We start from the raw sequence: 15,194 nt of genomic DNA, 5'->3' as shown, positions 1-15,194 counted from the left end.
TTTTTTTGTTTTTTTTTTTTTTTTTTTTTTTTTTTTTTTTTTTTTTTTTTTTTAAGAGGTTTGACAGAGGGAACTTTAACTGCTATGGTCTTATCGTCCCGAAATCGAAGAGAGAAGGAAGACAGGATAGGAGAAAGCCAGCCGTTCCGAGAACGAACATTATCCCATCAGGATAAAATCCGCCCCGGGCGGGAATCGAACCCGCGGCCTAGCGCTTACAAGGCAGACTAAGGGTTTTTTTCTTCTTGAGGAAAATCTAGGTGAATTTTCCTTTCAGAAAACTTGCAGAAACACATTAATACGGTTGCGTTTCCCCTTTGGAAACCGAAATAGCTCCTGCAGTCTTTTCTTCGCCTTTTCCCGTGTAATAATAATAATAATAAATAATAGCTTTAAGTTGAAAGTCCAGAAGAGGTTAGGTAGTAGTAGTAATAATAATAGTGCTTATTTATACTGCTCGCATAGGACTGAAAAGTCCCTTTACTCCAGCAGTAGGCTACTACTATTATTGTGGTCAAATTCTCAAATTATATTGAGGATAAAATTCCATACCTCAGCTGGGATTGAACCCACGCCCTCCTGTTTACCAGGCGAGCGCCTTGACCACTACACCACTGAGGTAGGTCAGACGGGATCGGCGTTACATAAGCATCAGAGTACCATAGGCAATCTAAGATGGAGAAGGAAGGAGGCATTGAATCTATTAGATTCTATCTAACTTAAGGTAGAAACACACCACCCTCACGTCAAGTGAGCTCAAGTAGTGTGTTCTTACCTTTACGGGAAATTCAATTTGTGACATGTCATCCCCATCAGTGAAAGGCCCCTCAAACTGGGCGATATCAAAGGAAAAACAACAACACAACAACGTTATCTAACAAATACTCAGAGAGACCCTCTCAACCTCTCCCGAGTCCCGACCCCAACAAGTAACAGAGTTATTATTTGTAGATAAAAATCTTACAAAAATGTTGGGGAAAAAAAAGGCATAAAACATTCTCGCTAGAAAGCACGGTACATGCTTATCTGAGGGAAAATTTAATTGGAGGCGCAACAGAGAAAAAAAAAGTTCTAATTTGCTTTCTGAAGCTAAAAACACAATTTTCTGCCTTTTAAAAAGAGTGGAGGAGTGGAGCTTGGAGCTTTTACAGGCGGCCGCAACAGAGAAAAAAAAAGTTCTAATTTGCTTTCTGAAGCTAAAAACACAATTTTCTGCCTTTTAAAAAGAGTGGAGGAGTGGAGCTTTGAGCTTTTACAGGCGGCCCATGTATGTACAAACCACTTAGGAGGGAGGGCTTTACTGTGCTTTACAATGTGAGAAACATGTAGAGATTTTTTATGCGTCTATGAAGCAGGATGCACACGTAACAGTTTACCTGACAGCTTGCATGACAGGTTTAGTTTGGTCAAGTTACTTGTTGGTGAAATGTGAAACTTGCTTAGTAGAAAATGGCTCGGAGCTTTTCGAGTATTGAAAAGAGTTGCACAAGTTCGAAAGGAATGGAAAAAAAGTAAAAAGAGAAACAAACACGAAAAAAAAAAAAGGATGCACACGTAACAGTTTACCTGACAGCTTGCATGACAGGTTTAGTTTGGTCAAGTTACTTGTTGGTGAAATGTGAAACTTGCTTGATGGAAAATGGCTCGGAGCTTTTCGAGATAGTGAAAAGAGTTGCACAAGTTCGAAAGGAATGAAAAAAAGTAAAAAGAGAAACAAACATAAAAAAAAAAATTCCTCTGACTCGGTTATTTCATGTCAATGCTGGGATTCGAACCACAGTCCCCTCGATTATGAATCGAACGCCTTAGCAGCTGCACCACGGAGACTGCAAGCGAATTTTTATTAGACTCCAAACTGCAAAAGAGTTCCATTAAAAACACAATCAAAATGCAAAAGGGACACAATCGAAAGCATCGATTATGAATCGAACGCCTTAGCAGCTGCACCACGGAGACTGCAAGCGAATTTTTATTAGACTCCAAACTGCAAAAGAGTTCCATTAGAAACGCAATCAAAATGCAAAAGAGACACAATCGAAAGCACAAACTTGGAGAAATTTTGTTTATGTTTAGAATTTCGAAGATGTTTATCTTTGCAAACTGCAAAAGAGTTCCATTAGAAACGCAATCAAAATGCAAAAGAGACACAATCGAAAGCACAAACTTGGAGAAATTTTGTTTATGAATTTCGAAGATGTGTTTATCTTTAAGAGAGAATATTATTGTCCCTATATTTCCAGAGAAAATGGGGGTTCGAGTTATTTCAGAATGGGGGATGGGTTTTAGTTTATCTAATGTGATTTGACAATCAATCATCGCATTGTGAGGGATACATTTTGTCCTTATCTGATCTCGCCAGGCAGTAAACCCTCAGACCCTTTGCCTTGCGAAATTCGTGGGGGTTTTTGGTAGGAGTTTAGCAGTGTTATTATGGATAGTAAATAGTATAGGATAGGGTGGAAGTGAAGTAACTGTTTTGGCATTTGAACTGTTTGAAATTATGTTTTTATTAAAATTGGAATTGGACATTTGTTTGAACGTACGTACATCTGCAGGTTCCGAAGCACAAATTTGTAATCATGGGATTTTTGGCATCTCCACTAATTTCATTTTCAATGGGAGTTACCTCCCCTTCTAATGGTCAGCTGACAGTAAGGAAAGGTGGTACCATCACTCTGGAATGTAAAGCCTCTGGTAATCCCGTCCCTAGCATCATTTGGTCGAAAAAAGTAAGTTGGGTTTTATTTATTTTTTACTTTCCTTATCCTAGGTATAGGAAGGAAAGTAATGTAATCGGGTCAAATTTTTGATGGTCAGTTTTTAGGGTCAAAACACGTTTTGAGGTCCCTAGAGCCTAAATCTAAAGTTTCAGCCACTGGTCCGTGTGTGTGTCTGTGTGTCTGTCTGTAAACAAAATATCTCGAGAACGGTAAGAGCTAGAGAGTTAAAATTTGGTATGTAGATGTCAAATGTGACAAGGATGCAACACGAAACTTTTGGTTAAAGGGTTCGAGTTATTTCAGAATGGGGGATGGGTTTTAGTTTATCTAATGTGATTTGACAATCAATCATCGCATTGTGAGGGATACATTTGCCCTTATCTGATCTCGCCAGGCAGTAAACCCTCAGACCCTTTGCCTTGCGAAATTCATGGGGGTTTTTGATAGGAGTTTAGCAGTGTTATTATGGATAGTAAATAGTGTAGGGTAGAAGTGAAGTAACTGTTTTGGTATTTGAACTGTTTGAAATTATGTTTTTATTAACATTGGAATCGGACATTTGTTTGAACGTACGTACATCTGCAGGTTCCGAAGCACATATCTGTAATCATGGGATTTTTGGCATCTTCACTAATTTTATTTCATGGAGAGTTTTGACATTTCCACTGATTCTATTTCACTGTGGGAGTTTTGGCATCTCCACTAATTTTATTTCATTGGGAGTTTTTACATCTCCACTTATTTTAATTTGTTAAAACAAAGTGAAATGTGTCTTTGTATACGAGTATTAAAGGGAATTTTTTCGTGTTAAATCCTTTTTCACGTAAATGCATAACAAAATTGTCACTCCCTTATATGCCCCTTAGACATATCACATTTTACATCTTCAATGACATACAATACTCTCCTAGGACCATTAACCATTCCAAGATAAGTTTCTGTATCAAGGCTTGTTTTCTTCTATTTCTTGTTACTTTTCCCTCCAACTTCCTTTTTTTCTCGACGTTTTACTTTCTATTACAGTAAGTAGGTTTAGCTTGTTATGTATATTAATGAGAAAATAAATAAATAAATGTAGTTTCTTTGTGTTATTATGCCACAACTTTGGTGCTCACTGCAGCATTGAGAAAATTGGTCCATACAGGGTGGCCTCTAAATATAAACGGTACATACAGGGTGGACTCTAAATAATCTAAAAATCTAATCTAAATCATTTCTTTGTGGTGAAGCTGAGAGCTTCTTCACATTTTTTGTGGATATCACAGCATTACTAATAGCCTCCTTTACCATTTATAACATATCATTTAATTTTTCTTTTTACTCTGGTAATGCCGCCACTGGTCGCTACTCGATTAAAATAGCTACTCAATCGTCCTCACGAGGCTGAGTGCACCCCGAACTCCAAGCACAGAGCCGAAAAAAACCTCGGCTCCGCCGGGAATCGAACCCGGACCTCCTGCGTGCAAGCCTAGTGTGATACCCACTCGGCCACGGAGGTTGCCGGGGTGGACTCTAAATATAAACAGTACATACAGGGTGATTTGGTAGAGGAATATGTCTATAACTATTTAGGGTCTTATCCCGACAAGGGAAGAGAGAAGGAGGACGGGATAGAAGAAAGCCAGCGCTTTCAAGGCAGACGCTCTACACACCATGCTTACTATAGTGTGTCCAGATCAATGTGGCAGCAAAAAAATAGGCATTGTTGCCAAACATGTCGATGTGCAATGGTAGAGAATCTCTAAAAGGGGAGTTAATTTTGCACAGTGCTTCCTCCGACAGTGAAACAAAGTCAGGTAAGGCGATATCCACCTTACCTGTTCTGGAATCCAACCTCTGAACTTAGAGCTACCTCTGCATTGCTCCGACAGTGAAACAAAGTCAGGTAAGGCGATATCCACCTTACCTGTTCTGGAATCCAACCTCTGAACTTAGAGCTACTTCTGCATTGTAAAAGAGAGAGTTTATCAAAAATAGACCTTTACCACAATTGCAACAATGTAAGGATTTCCTGCAAACTGATTGGTTCCTTCATTTTGGGTTGATGACTGATTGCTGTCACATTGATCTGGATGAACTATAGGCTATCTCACGCTATGCATTGGATTGGCTTCCATTTGTTCTTTTGAAGTCATCGTCTGTATGCACCTTATCATTGCTCGCGAAAACTTCTTTTTCTAATATTTTTGTTCATCTCCCTATTTGTTCTTCGTGTCCCTAACAATGTTGTTCATTTTCTTTGTTCACAGTACCTCCCAGCATTCGTACCTCGCCACTCACGCTATGCATTGGATTGGCTTCCATTTGTTCTTTTGAAGTCATCGTCTGTATGCACCTTATCATTGCTCGCGAAAACTTCTTTTCCTAATATTTTTGTTCATTTCCCTATTTGTTCTTCGTGCCCCTAACAATGTTGTTCATTTTCTTTGTTCACAGTACCTCCCAGCATTCGTACCTCCCCTTGTAACAAGATGGGTGTCGCCTACGCCATCCATCTTGTCGGATGGGGACCTGTCAGTCCAAATGGGGACTTGTCAGTTCAAATGGGGACAGCCTGGAGACAGTTTTCTCTCATTGAAATTCATAAATCAAACAGGGGAGGCGCGCGAACGTCAAGAGCTCAGTGATATGTGTCCCCCTTTTGTTGGACGCGGAAAAAAAGGACACTTTTTTCGTCCCCTATTTTTTTTTTTTATTTATTTATTTATTTTTCTTCTTCTTCTTCTTCTTCTTCTTCTTCTTTTTTCTTCTCTTTTCTTTTTTCTCTCTTTTTAAATGTAGATATAAACCTACATATACCTACAATTATGTTAGGTACAATGTAGATAGGCACCTACCTAAGAAGCAACCATAGGAGCTGGTTATAAGTCCCTATTACCTCTAAGTTCTTGTTACCTGTTAGTGAGTTGCTACTGTGCTAATTGGAGGTAATTAGTCAGTTCTTTTATCGGGACTTTCTTTTTAAACAAAAGAAGAAAAGCGCTTAAAATTGATAAATGAGAAGCAGCATACATATAGGGAAAAGCGAACCTACATAAATAGGTAAGTACACATAGTTTTTTTTTTTCAACATTTTCCCCTTTGCTGTAAATTATTTTCGTTTCCGTCAGTTAGATTTATTAGTGCGGGGTTTTTATTTATTTCGTTCTTGACCCCCGGGTACAAGTACAGTATTGAGCGAACTTGCATGCAAACCTTGATGCCAATTTGCGAGAAATTCCAATTTATGTGAAGAACTATTGGGACGAGCATTTCGGTATGAAGAGGGGAGGGGATGACAGCGAGAAGAAGAAGAAGAAGAAGAAGAAGAAGAAGCTTGATGCCAATTTGCGAGAAATTCCAATTTATGTGAAGAACTATTGGGACGAGCATTTCGGTATGAAGAGGGGAGGGGATGACAGCGCAGGAGAAGAAGAAGAAGAAAATGAAGAAGAAGCAAATTAGGAAAGATAAAAGATAAGAAAAAATAGCAAAATAAATATAAAGAAAAAGTGTATGGCAAAAAATAGGACCAAAAATATCCAAGAGGGAGGAAAGGAAAATGTGGATAAAAACAAAAAAATCTAGGTACGTAGGTAATCTAAAAAATGAAATATGTACCTAGGTAGGATGAATATTAAGTTTAGTATTTATGTAGAAGTGGAAATATCAAAAGAAATAGGAACATGAGAAAATAGAAAACAAGCTGGGCCCGTCCCTCCGGGAATTATTTAGCCCGTAGTTTATTCGATCAGTACCTATGTACCTACCTAATTTGTTTGATATTCAGTTTATTATTATTATTATAGAGAAAAGAGGAAGGGAGGGATGAAAAGAGAGGGAGAGAGTTAAAGGGCAAATGAGATAGAAAGTAAGAGAGAGAGAAGAGGAAGGGAGGGATGAAAAGAGAGGGAGAGAGTTAAAGGGCAAATGAGATAGAAAGTAAGAGAGAGAGAGAGAAGAGGAAGGGAGGGATGAAAAGAGAGGGAGAGAGTTAAAGGGCAAATGAGATAGAAAGTAAGAGAGAGAGAGAGAGAGAGAAATAAAAGAGGAAGGGAGGGATGAAAAGAGAGGGAGAGAGTTAAAGGGCAAATGAGATAGAAAGTAAGAGAGAGAGAGAGAAATAAAAGAGGAAGGGAGGGATGAAAAGAGAGGGAGAGAGTTAAAGGGCAAATGAGATAGAAAGTAAGAGAGAGAGAGAAATAAAAGAGGAAGGGAGGGATGAAAAGAGAGGGAGAGAGTTAAAGGGCAAATGAGATAGAAAGTAAGAGAGAGAGAAGGGAGGGAGAAAAGGGATAACTGAGATTTTCTTTCCCTATTCCATTAGCATCTAGGTAAGTAATAATAATGACCTCCCTTCCCCTACCTATATGTATATATTTATATCTCTCTCCCTCCCTTTCTCTCTTTCTCCTTAACTTTCCCTTCCTATCTCTCTTGCTCTTCCTCCGTAACTTTCTCTTCCTATCTCTCTTGCTCTTACTCCCTAAATACCTATCTATGGAGCTATCTACCTCTGGGATTTTTGGAAGAAGTTGTTTTCGTGTCTCCCGAGTATTAATTTTGTTTATTTGTTTAAAACAAATTCCGAACAAGTTTTTTTTTTCTGCTTTCTCCCGTTTTTCCTTCTCTTTTTTTTCTCCTTCTCCTCCTCCTTCTTCTTCTTCTTCTCCTCCTCTTCCTCCTCCTCCTTCTTCTTATTCTTCTTCTCCTCCTCCTCCTTCTTCTTCGTTTTCTGTTTCTCTTACAAGTTCTATACCTACCTCTAAAGTTTCGTATCTTGAGTTAGGGTAGAAATGGTAGAATCCGAATTGAGTATTGGGTGGTAGGTGTTGTGTTTTTAGTTCTTGGGAATTCAAATGCATATGGAATTATGGATATCAAAAACCTTCTAATGAGCAGATAAATCCCAAGGTGCTCAGTAATTTTCAAAGCATCTTAAAACTTAACCCGGTAATTATTACTTGTTCATAACATTTCCCTTAGTACTACCTTGCAAGCAATAGGTCGCGGGTTCAATTCCCGCTCCGGCGCGAACTTTATCCTACATAACATTTGTTCTCAGAACGGCTAGGTGGGTAGTATGCCTATATTCATAGGAATTGAGAAATCGGAAAAGTTTTACAGGGAGATAGAGCTTGCTAGAATTCGAAAAATAGAAAAAGTACTGGGTTTAGGATGAGACGCGGATAGGAGGGGGAGAAAAGGGCGATGAAAATGGATGGAGAAAGGAAAGGAAAATTGGAAAAAGGAGGAGGAGGAGAGGAAGAAGAGAAGAGGAGAAGGAGCAGAGGAAGAAGAGAAGAGGAGAAGGAGGAGGAGAGGAAAAAGAGAAGAGGAGAAGGAAGAAACAAGTTTTCGCGATGCAACGTAAGGTGCCTACGGACAAGATACAAGAGAGAGAGAGAGAAGGGGTAGAAGGCATGAAAGGGAGGGAGAGAGTTAAAGGGCAAATGAGATAGAAAGTAAGAGAGATAGAGAGAGAGAAGGGAGGGAGAAAAAGGGATAACTGAGATTTTCTTTCCCTATTCCATTAACATCTAGGTAAGTAATAATAATGACCTCCCTCCCCCTCCCCCTATTTGTATATCTCTCTCTCCCTATCTCTCTTGCTCTTTCTCCGTAACTCTCCCTCCATATCTCTCTTGCTCTTACTCCCTAAATACCTATCTGTGGAGCTATCTACCTGTTTTATTTTTTAAGAGAATAAAAACAACAAACAACTCACACATAAATGAGTATGAAATTTTAAAAAGGTGTTAATGTGTTGTGGGGAAAACTCCCACCGGATTAACAACAGTCAGTTCGGACGGGAAATTTATTTGCCTGCAATCTGGTCCATACAGGGTGGCCTCTAAATATAAACGGTACATACAGGGTGGACTCTAAATAATCTAAAAATCTAATCTAAATCATTTCTTTTGGTGAAGCTGAGAGCTTCTTCACAATTTTTGTGGATATCACAGCATTACTGATAGCCTCCTTTACCAATTATAACATATATAATTTTCTTTTTACTCTGGTAATGCCGATTATTTGCCTGCAATCTGGTCCATACAGGGTGGCCTCTAAATATAAACGGTACATACAGGGTGGACTCTAAATAATCTAAAAATCTAAATCATGATTTCTTTGTGGTGAAGCTGAGAGCTTCTTCACAATTTTTGTGGATATCACAGCATTACTGATAGCCTCCTTTACCATTTATAACATATATAATTTTTCTTTTTACTCTGGTAATGCCGCCACTGGTCGCTACTCGATTAAAGTAGCTACTCAATTGTCCTCACAAGGCTGCCATGAGTGCACGCCGAACTCCAAGCACAGAGCCGAAAAAAACCTCGGCTCCGCCGGGAATCGAACCCGGACCTCCTGCGTGCAAGCCTAGTGTGATACCCACTCAGCCACGGAGGTTGCCGGGTTGGACTCTAAATATAAACAGTACATACAGGGTGATTTGGTAGAGGAATATGTCTGTAACTGTTGGGGTCTTATCATCCCAACAAGGGAAGAGAGAAGGAGGACGGGATAGGAGAAAGCCAGCGCTTTCAAGGCAGACGCTCTACACACCATGCTTACTAGGCTATCTCACGCTATGCATTGGATTGCCTTCCATTTGGTCTTTTGGAGTTATCGTCTGTAGGTGCCTTAACGTCGCTCAGGAAAACTTCTTTTTCTAATATTTTTGTTCATTTCCCTAATGGAGCAGTTGCAAATGGGTAAAACATTAAAAATTATAAATAAATGGTCGATTACTATGTAAGTTGGGAAAAATCCAAATCTGAGGTCAAAACTCCGAAAAAATAAATGTAAAAGGTCTAAAATTCAATTTTTATTTTACGTTCTAATGAAAGAGTTCAAAGATGTGTGACGTCAGACTTTACGCAGTTGTTTTTTTCGTCCGCTAGGTAGGGCCAGTATGCAAGCACGCTTGCGGAGGAGCAGAAAGAAGCTTGCGCACAAACAAACGAAGCGGGAGTCATGAATTATGACGTCATCGCGTACGGGAGCGTATGCCGTGACGTCAAAGTTCACGATTTACCGGCATTTTTTAAATCGATTTATCTCGGGATCTAGAAGTCGTAGAAGAAAAAGAAAAATTCCGTTGGTCCTCATTTTTTCTGCTCTATGACTTTGAAACATCATCCAAGTAAGCGCAACTGATCTATTGTTCTTCGTGTCCCTTAACAATGTTGTTCATTTTCTTTGTTCACAGTACCTCCCAGCATTCGTACCTCGCCATCTAATGGTCAGCTGACAGTAAGAAAAGGTGGTACCATCACTTTGGAATGTAAAGCTTCTGGTAATCCCGTCCCTAGCATCATTTGGTCGAAAAAAGTAAGTTGGGTTTTATTTATTTTTATTAATTCTTGGGGCAACTTATCCAAGGGGATCTAAGAGGCAGGGGCCTATTTCACATGAACATTGTCTCAAACCAAACTTTACAGTGCCAGCCTAGTTAGCTCAGTTGGTAGTACGTCTGCCTTGTAAGCGCTAGGCCGTGGGTTCGATTCCCGGCCGGGGCGGATTTTATCCTGATGGGATAATGTTCGTTCTCGGAACGGCTGGCTTTCTCCTATCCTGTCTTCCTTCTCTCTTCTTCTTTCCACCCCCCCCCCTTCTTTACAGTCTCATATTGGGCACTCTATGTTGGTCCCTTTTTGGACGCTTTTTTTTTCAAAATTATGCGTTTCTGCAAAGGTCCTAAGAGTTTCCCCCAAAAGGCGCTTTTCCCCAATGCCCTCAAATTGGGTATTTTGGCCCTTATCGTTCTTTAGAATTCACGAAAACACCTCCATAAATAGCCCAGGACCGTTTTTAGGGGCGTTTCATGGGCCCCATTTTACTATTTTTCGCTCCTAAAGATAGTAATGTACTAAAATATTATTGTCCTTTCTTGCCCCAATCTCACTGAAATCCTGTTTCGGGGGCCCTTATCGTTCTTTAGAATTTACGAAAACACCTCCATAAATAGCCCAGGACCGTATTCAGGGGCGTTTCATTGGCCCCATTTCACTATTTTTCGCTCCTAAAGATAGTAATGTACTAAAATATTATTGTCCTTTCTTGCCCCAATCTCACTGAAACCTGTTTCGGCCCTGAGCACACCCACTTTCTTCCTCTATTTTCTTCTAGATATTTTTCGGCAAATCTTGTACTTTTCTGGGATTTTTGGAAGAAGTTGTTTTCGTGTCTCCCGAGTATTAATTTTGTTTATTTGTTTAAAACAAATTCCGAACAAGTTTTTTTTCTGCTTTCTCCCGTTTTTCCTTCTCTTTTTTTCTCTCTTTCTCCTCCTTCTCCTGCTCCTCCTTCTTCTTCTTCTCCTCCTCCTCTTCCTCCTCCTCCTTCTCCTCCTCCTTCTTCTTCTCCTCCTCCTCCTCTTCCTCCTCCTTCTCCTCCTCCTCTTTCTTCTTCTTCTCCTCCTCTTCCTCCTCCTTCTTCTTCGTTTTCTGTTTCTTTTACAAGTTCTATACCTACCTCTAAAGTTTCGTATCTTGAGTTAGGGTAGAAATGGTAGAATCCGAATTGGGTATTGTGGGTGGTAGGTGTTGTGTTTTTAGTTCTTGGGAATTCAAATACATTTGGATATCAAAAACCTCCTAATGAGCAAAATAATCCCACAAGCTACTCAGTAATTTTCAGAGCATCTTAACCCGGTAATTATTACTTGTACATAACATTTGCCTTAATACTACCTTGCAAGCAATAGGTCGAGGGTTCAATTTCCGCTCCGGCGCGAACTTTACCCTACATAACATTTGTTCTCAGAACGGCTAGGCGGGTAGTATATGTTAATAAGAACCCAAGTCCTCTCATTTCCCCCGTTGACCCTAAATACCTACCGAAACCCTATTTTTAGGACATAACGTAGGGGAATGAAATTATTCCCATTCAATAAAACCCTATCACATATTGAATAGGATGCTGCCAACTAAAAGCAAACAGTAAAACATTTTGTAGGTATTTTTCCTTTAATCATCATTGTAAAATTGTAATAATCATTATTATTGTAGGAAATAATAAAATCATTGTAGGTAGGTAATAATTATAATTGTAGGTAATAAATTATTATTTGAAATGAAACATTAAATTTGTGAAGAGCTCTTGAATGCAACTGGAACCCCCCCCCCCTCCCTATGCTGACCTCCCTTTGGACTAGACACCCGGCGGGGGGGGGGGCAAATGGAAAAAAGAAAAAAAAATCTGGTGTGAACATCACAGACGACTTTTTCCTTATCCTATTGATACAGGATTTATGGAACTCAAAAATGAATTTCCTACTTTTTTTTCCTTTTAGGCACTTTAACACTACCTACGGTCCCAAGTAGTTTCGTTCGCACTGCTTAAATTCATTCATTTTTCGAAATATTTTCATTCAAGTTTTTAGAAAGTGATTGCTCCTGACAGGTATTAAAACGAATTTGATTTTTATTTCTTTTTTTTTAACGATAGGCAAACGCCAACCAAATGAACGCGAAGGGAAGGAGACGAGAGAGAGAGAGGGAGGGAGAGAGAGGAGGGAGAGTGATAAAGCTTGTGGTCAGTCCATTCAATAATTGAAAAAAAAAGACTCAACACAAAACTTTTTTCCCTAGTTTTTTTTTTTTTTTAATCGGTTTTCAATTTATTTCACTGTGTGTTTTGTACAGTTCTTTCTTCTCTCCTCTCTCTTTTTCTTCTCTCTCTCTCTCTCTCTCTCTCTCTCTCTCTCTCTCTCTCTCTCTCTCTCTCTCTTTCTCTCTCTCTTTCATTCATTTCGTCTCCCTCTGGCGTCCTTTTCACTCTCTCTCCTTCTGTCTGGGAAAATTTAAAAACACCCGTTGATCAGTTGATTTATTGCACAAAGAGAGAGAAATATAGAAGAAGAGCGAGAGACGGAAAAGAAAAGGAAGGGATAAGAGGAGAGAGAGAGAGAGATGGATAGATAGAGAGAGAGAGAGAGAGCTAGGTACATTATAAATTTACTAAATACCATAGTTCAAATTTCTGGTAGAAACGGTGGTTTTTTTCTTAGACATGGGTAGGTACCTTAGGTATAAAGTAGATTCAATAAATTAATATCTATATACTTTTCCCTATAGAGGAGATGGCAAAAGTCATGTTGTTATAGTTCTTTTTGATATTGAGGCCCCAGAGGGCCTTTCTGTCAACCTCAAATCAGTTCTACAATCCTAAATTTTTCTCTTGTTTTCTGTTTACAGGATAGTTCACTCCCATCCGGTGAAAAATCCCTGGAAGGTTTCTCCATAACTCTGGAGAAGGTAGACCGTCATCAGGCTGGAGTATACCAATGTACCGCCACCAATGGCGTGGGAGATCCTGTTACTGTTGATATGACCTTGGAAGTCCTCTGTAAGTACCTTTGACCTTGACTTGTCCTTGATTATTTGACCTTCTATCTAGCTATTATCTAAGTTTTGTCCTATTATTTGTCTATCTAGGTTTGACCGTACTTTGGACTAAAGTCTTGACTTTCTAATATACCTGCCGAAACTTTACCACTCAACTTGTAGACTTTATTTATTTTTTCTCTCTCCTATTTAATCCCAGCCTTTTAACTGCTAAAAAAAAAGGTTATATTGGTCTTTCATATAGGTATGGCTTGTCATTTTTCTGTGAATTCAAACATCCAATCCCTTCCGATTGTCCTCATATTGGACATTTTTTCCCTTGAATTTTTTTAACTTTCTATGTCATTAGAATTCTCCCATCCGGTGAAAAATCCCTGGAAGGTTTCTCCATAACTCTGGAGAAGGTAGACCGTCATCAGGCTGGAGTATACCAATGTACCGCCACCAATGGCGTGGGAGATCCTGTTACTGTTGATATGACCTTGGAAGTCCTCTGTAAGTATATTTGACCTTGATTATTACCTTTGACCTTGATTATTATTACCTTTGACCTTGTTTACTTGTCCTTGATTATTTGACCTTCTATCTAGCTATCTAAGGTTTTATACCAATGTACCGCCACCAATGGCGTGGGAGATCCTGTTACTGTTGATATGACCTTGGAAGTCCTCTGTAAGTACCTTTGACCTTGATTACTTGTCCTTGATTATTTGACATTCTATCTAGCTATCTAAGGTTTTGTCCTATTATTTGTCTATCTAGGTTTGACCGTACTTTGGACTAGTCTAAACTTTCTTTACCTGCCGACATACCACTTAATAAGACTTTATTCTCTCTCTCTCTCTCTCTCTCTCTCTCTCTCTCTCTCTCTCTCTCTCTCTCTCTCTCCCATTTTATGGGGATTTTTTTCTCTCTCTCTCTCTCTCTCTCTCTCTCTCTCTCTCTCTCTCTCTCTCTCTCTCTCTCCCATTTTATGGGGAATTGGAATGGTCTTTTAACTACCTACTAAAGTTATATCTGTCTTTTACTCGTAGGTATGTTTCGTCATTTTTCTGGGAATTTAATCATCCAATCCCTCCAATTGTCCTCATATTGGACATTTTTCCCTTGAATTTTTTTAACTTTCTATGCATAGAACACAGAAGGCAATCTTATGTCTGATTAAAATTTATAATTAAGAAAAACAAACTTGATATAAAAAGAAAGTCTGCAAAAAAAAAAACCTTTTAAATATTTCAAGATAAGTTTGTTTTTTCTCTCCTGCTTTAGGAGAAGGGGGAAAAGTACCATGTTTTATGTATTTTTTGTATTATGATCCAAATTTCTTAGAAAGAGAATTATCGAAATACGAGATACATAGCTAAAGTCAAATGCTTTCTCTGCGTTAATAAAAGGAAAATTCTAGGAATTATACTGATTTGTCAACCTAGAACCTAGTGTACCAGAATTTGTACCAGACAATTTTGTCAACCTAAAAAAGCAAAGTTTTTCCTAAAAAAAAAAGAAAAAAGACCGGGGGGGGAAGAAACACGTCATTAGAAAAAAAAGCTCTTCCAACTTGAGTTCAATTCCCGGTACTGACAAAACTTTTCATTTGTCCAGGATTTCACTTTGGCCAAAGTTGTGCTGCTGTATCTTCTTCCTCCTCCTCCTCCTCTTCCTCCTTCTTTCTTCTTTTCCTCCTCTTCCTCCTCCATTCTTCTTTTCCTCCTTCTTCTTCTTCTTCTTATGCTTCTTCTTCTCCTCTTCCTCCTTTTCTTCTTTCTTCTTCTTCTTCAACAGATCTCAGACGAAGATAAAGAGGCAGACTAAGAAAGAAAGAAAGAGGGCGAGAGAGAGAGAGAGAGAGAGGGAGAGAGAGCGAGAGAGAGAGAGAGAGAGAGAGCAAGAGCAAGAAAAAGAAAATGTACAAGTTTTTCGTCTGAAAATTCTGAAATGCCTTTCGCCTTTAAAAAAAAAAAAAAAAAAAAAAAAAACCGTCATTTAGTTAGCGAAAAAACTTGTACTTTAATGAAAGGAGGAAAAGAACATAAAACGCCCAAAAACAAATTTTCTCAGAAAAAACTTTTAACAGTTTCTGGTCCTCCCTCTCTCTCTCTTTCTCTCTCACTCTCCCCCTCTCTCTCTCCCTCTCTCTCTC

At 39.0% G+C, this 15,194-nt stretch overlaps 1 protein-coding gene across 1 annotated transcript; it reads left to right on the top strand.

The window, feature by feature from the left end:
• Positions 1-2,615: 2,615 nt before the first annotated feature.
• On the top strand, positions 2,616-13,549 carry LOC113470656 (lachesin-like; the record flags this gene model as incomplete). The annotated part of the gene is made up of 3 exons (XM_026829267.1): positions 2,616-2,729; positions 12,905-13,055; positions 13,436-13,549. Coding segments are annotated over exons 1-3 (379 nt in total), but the record flags the coding sequence as incomplete, so codon positions are not given.
• Positions 13,550-15,194: the final 1,645 nt, after the last annotated feature.

The sequence above is a fragment of the Diaphorina citri genome, unplaced genomic scaffold (assembly GCF_000475195.1).
Source record: "Diaphorina citri unplaced genomic scaffold, Diaci psyllid genome assembly version 1.1 scaffold1722, whole genome shotgun sequence".
NCBI lineage: Eukaryota > Metazoa > Arthropoda > Insecta > Hemiptera > Psyllidae > Diaphorina > Diaphorina citri.
The sequence above is the reverse complement of the archived record's forward strand: the minus strand, read 5'-3'. Positions and strand labels throughout refer to the sequence as shown.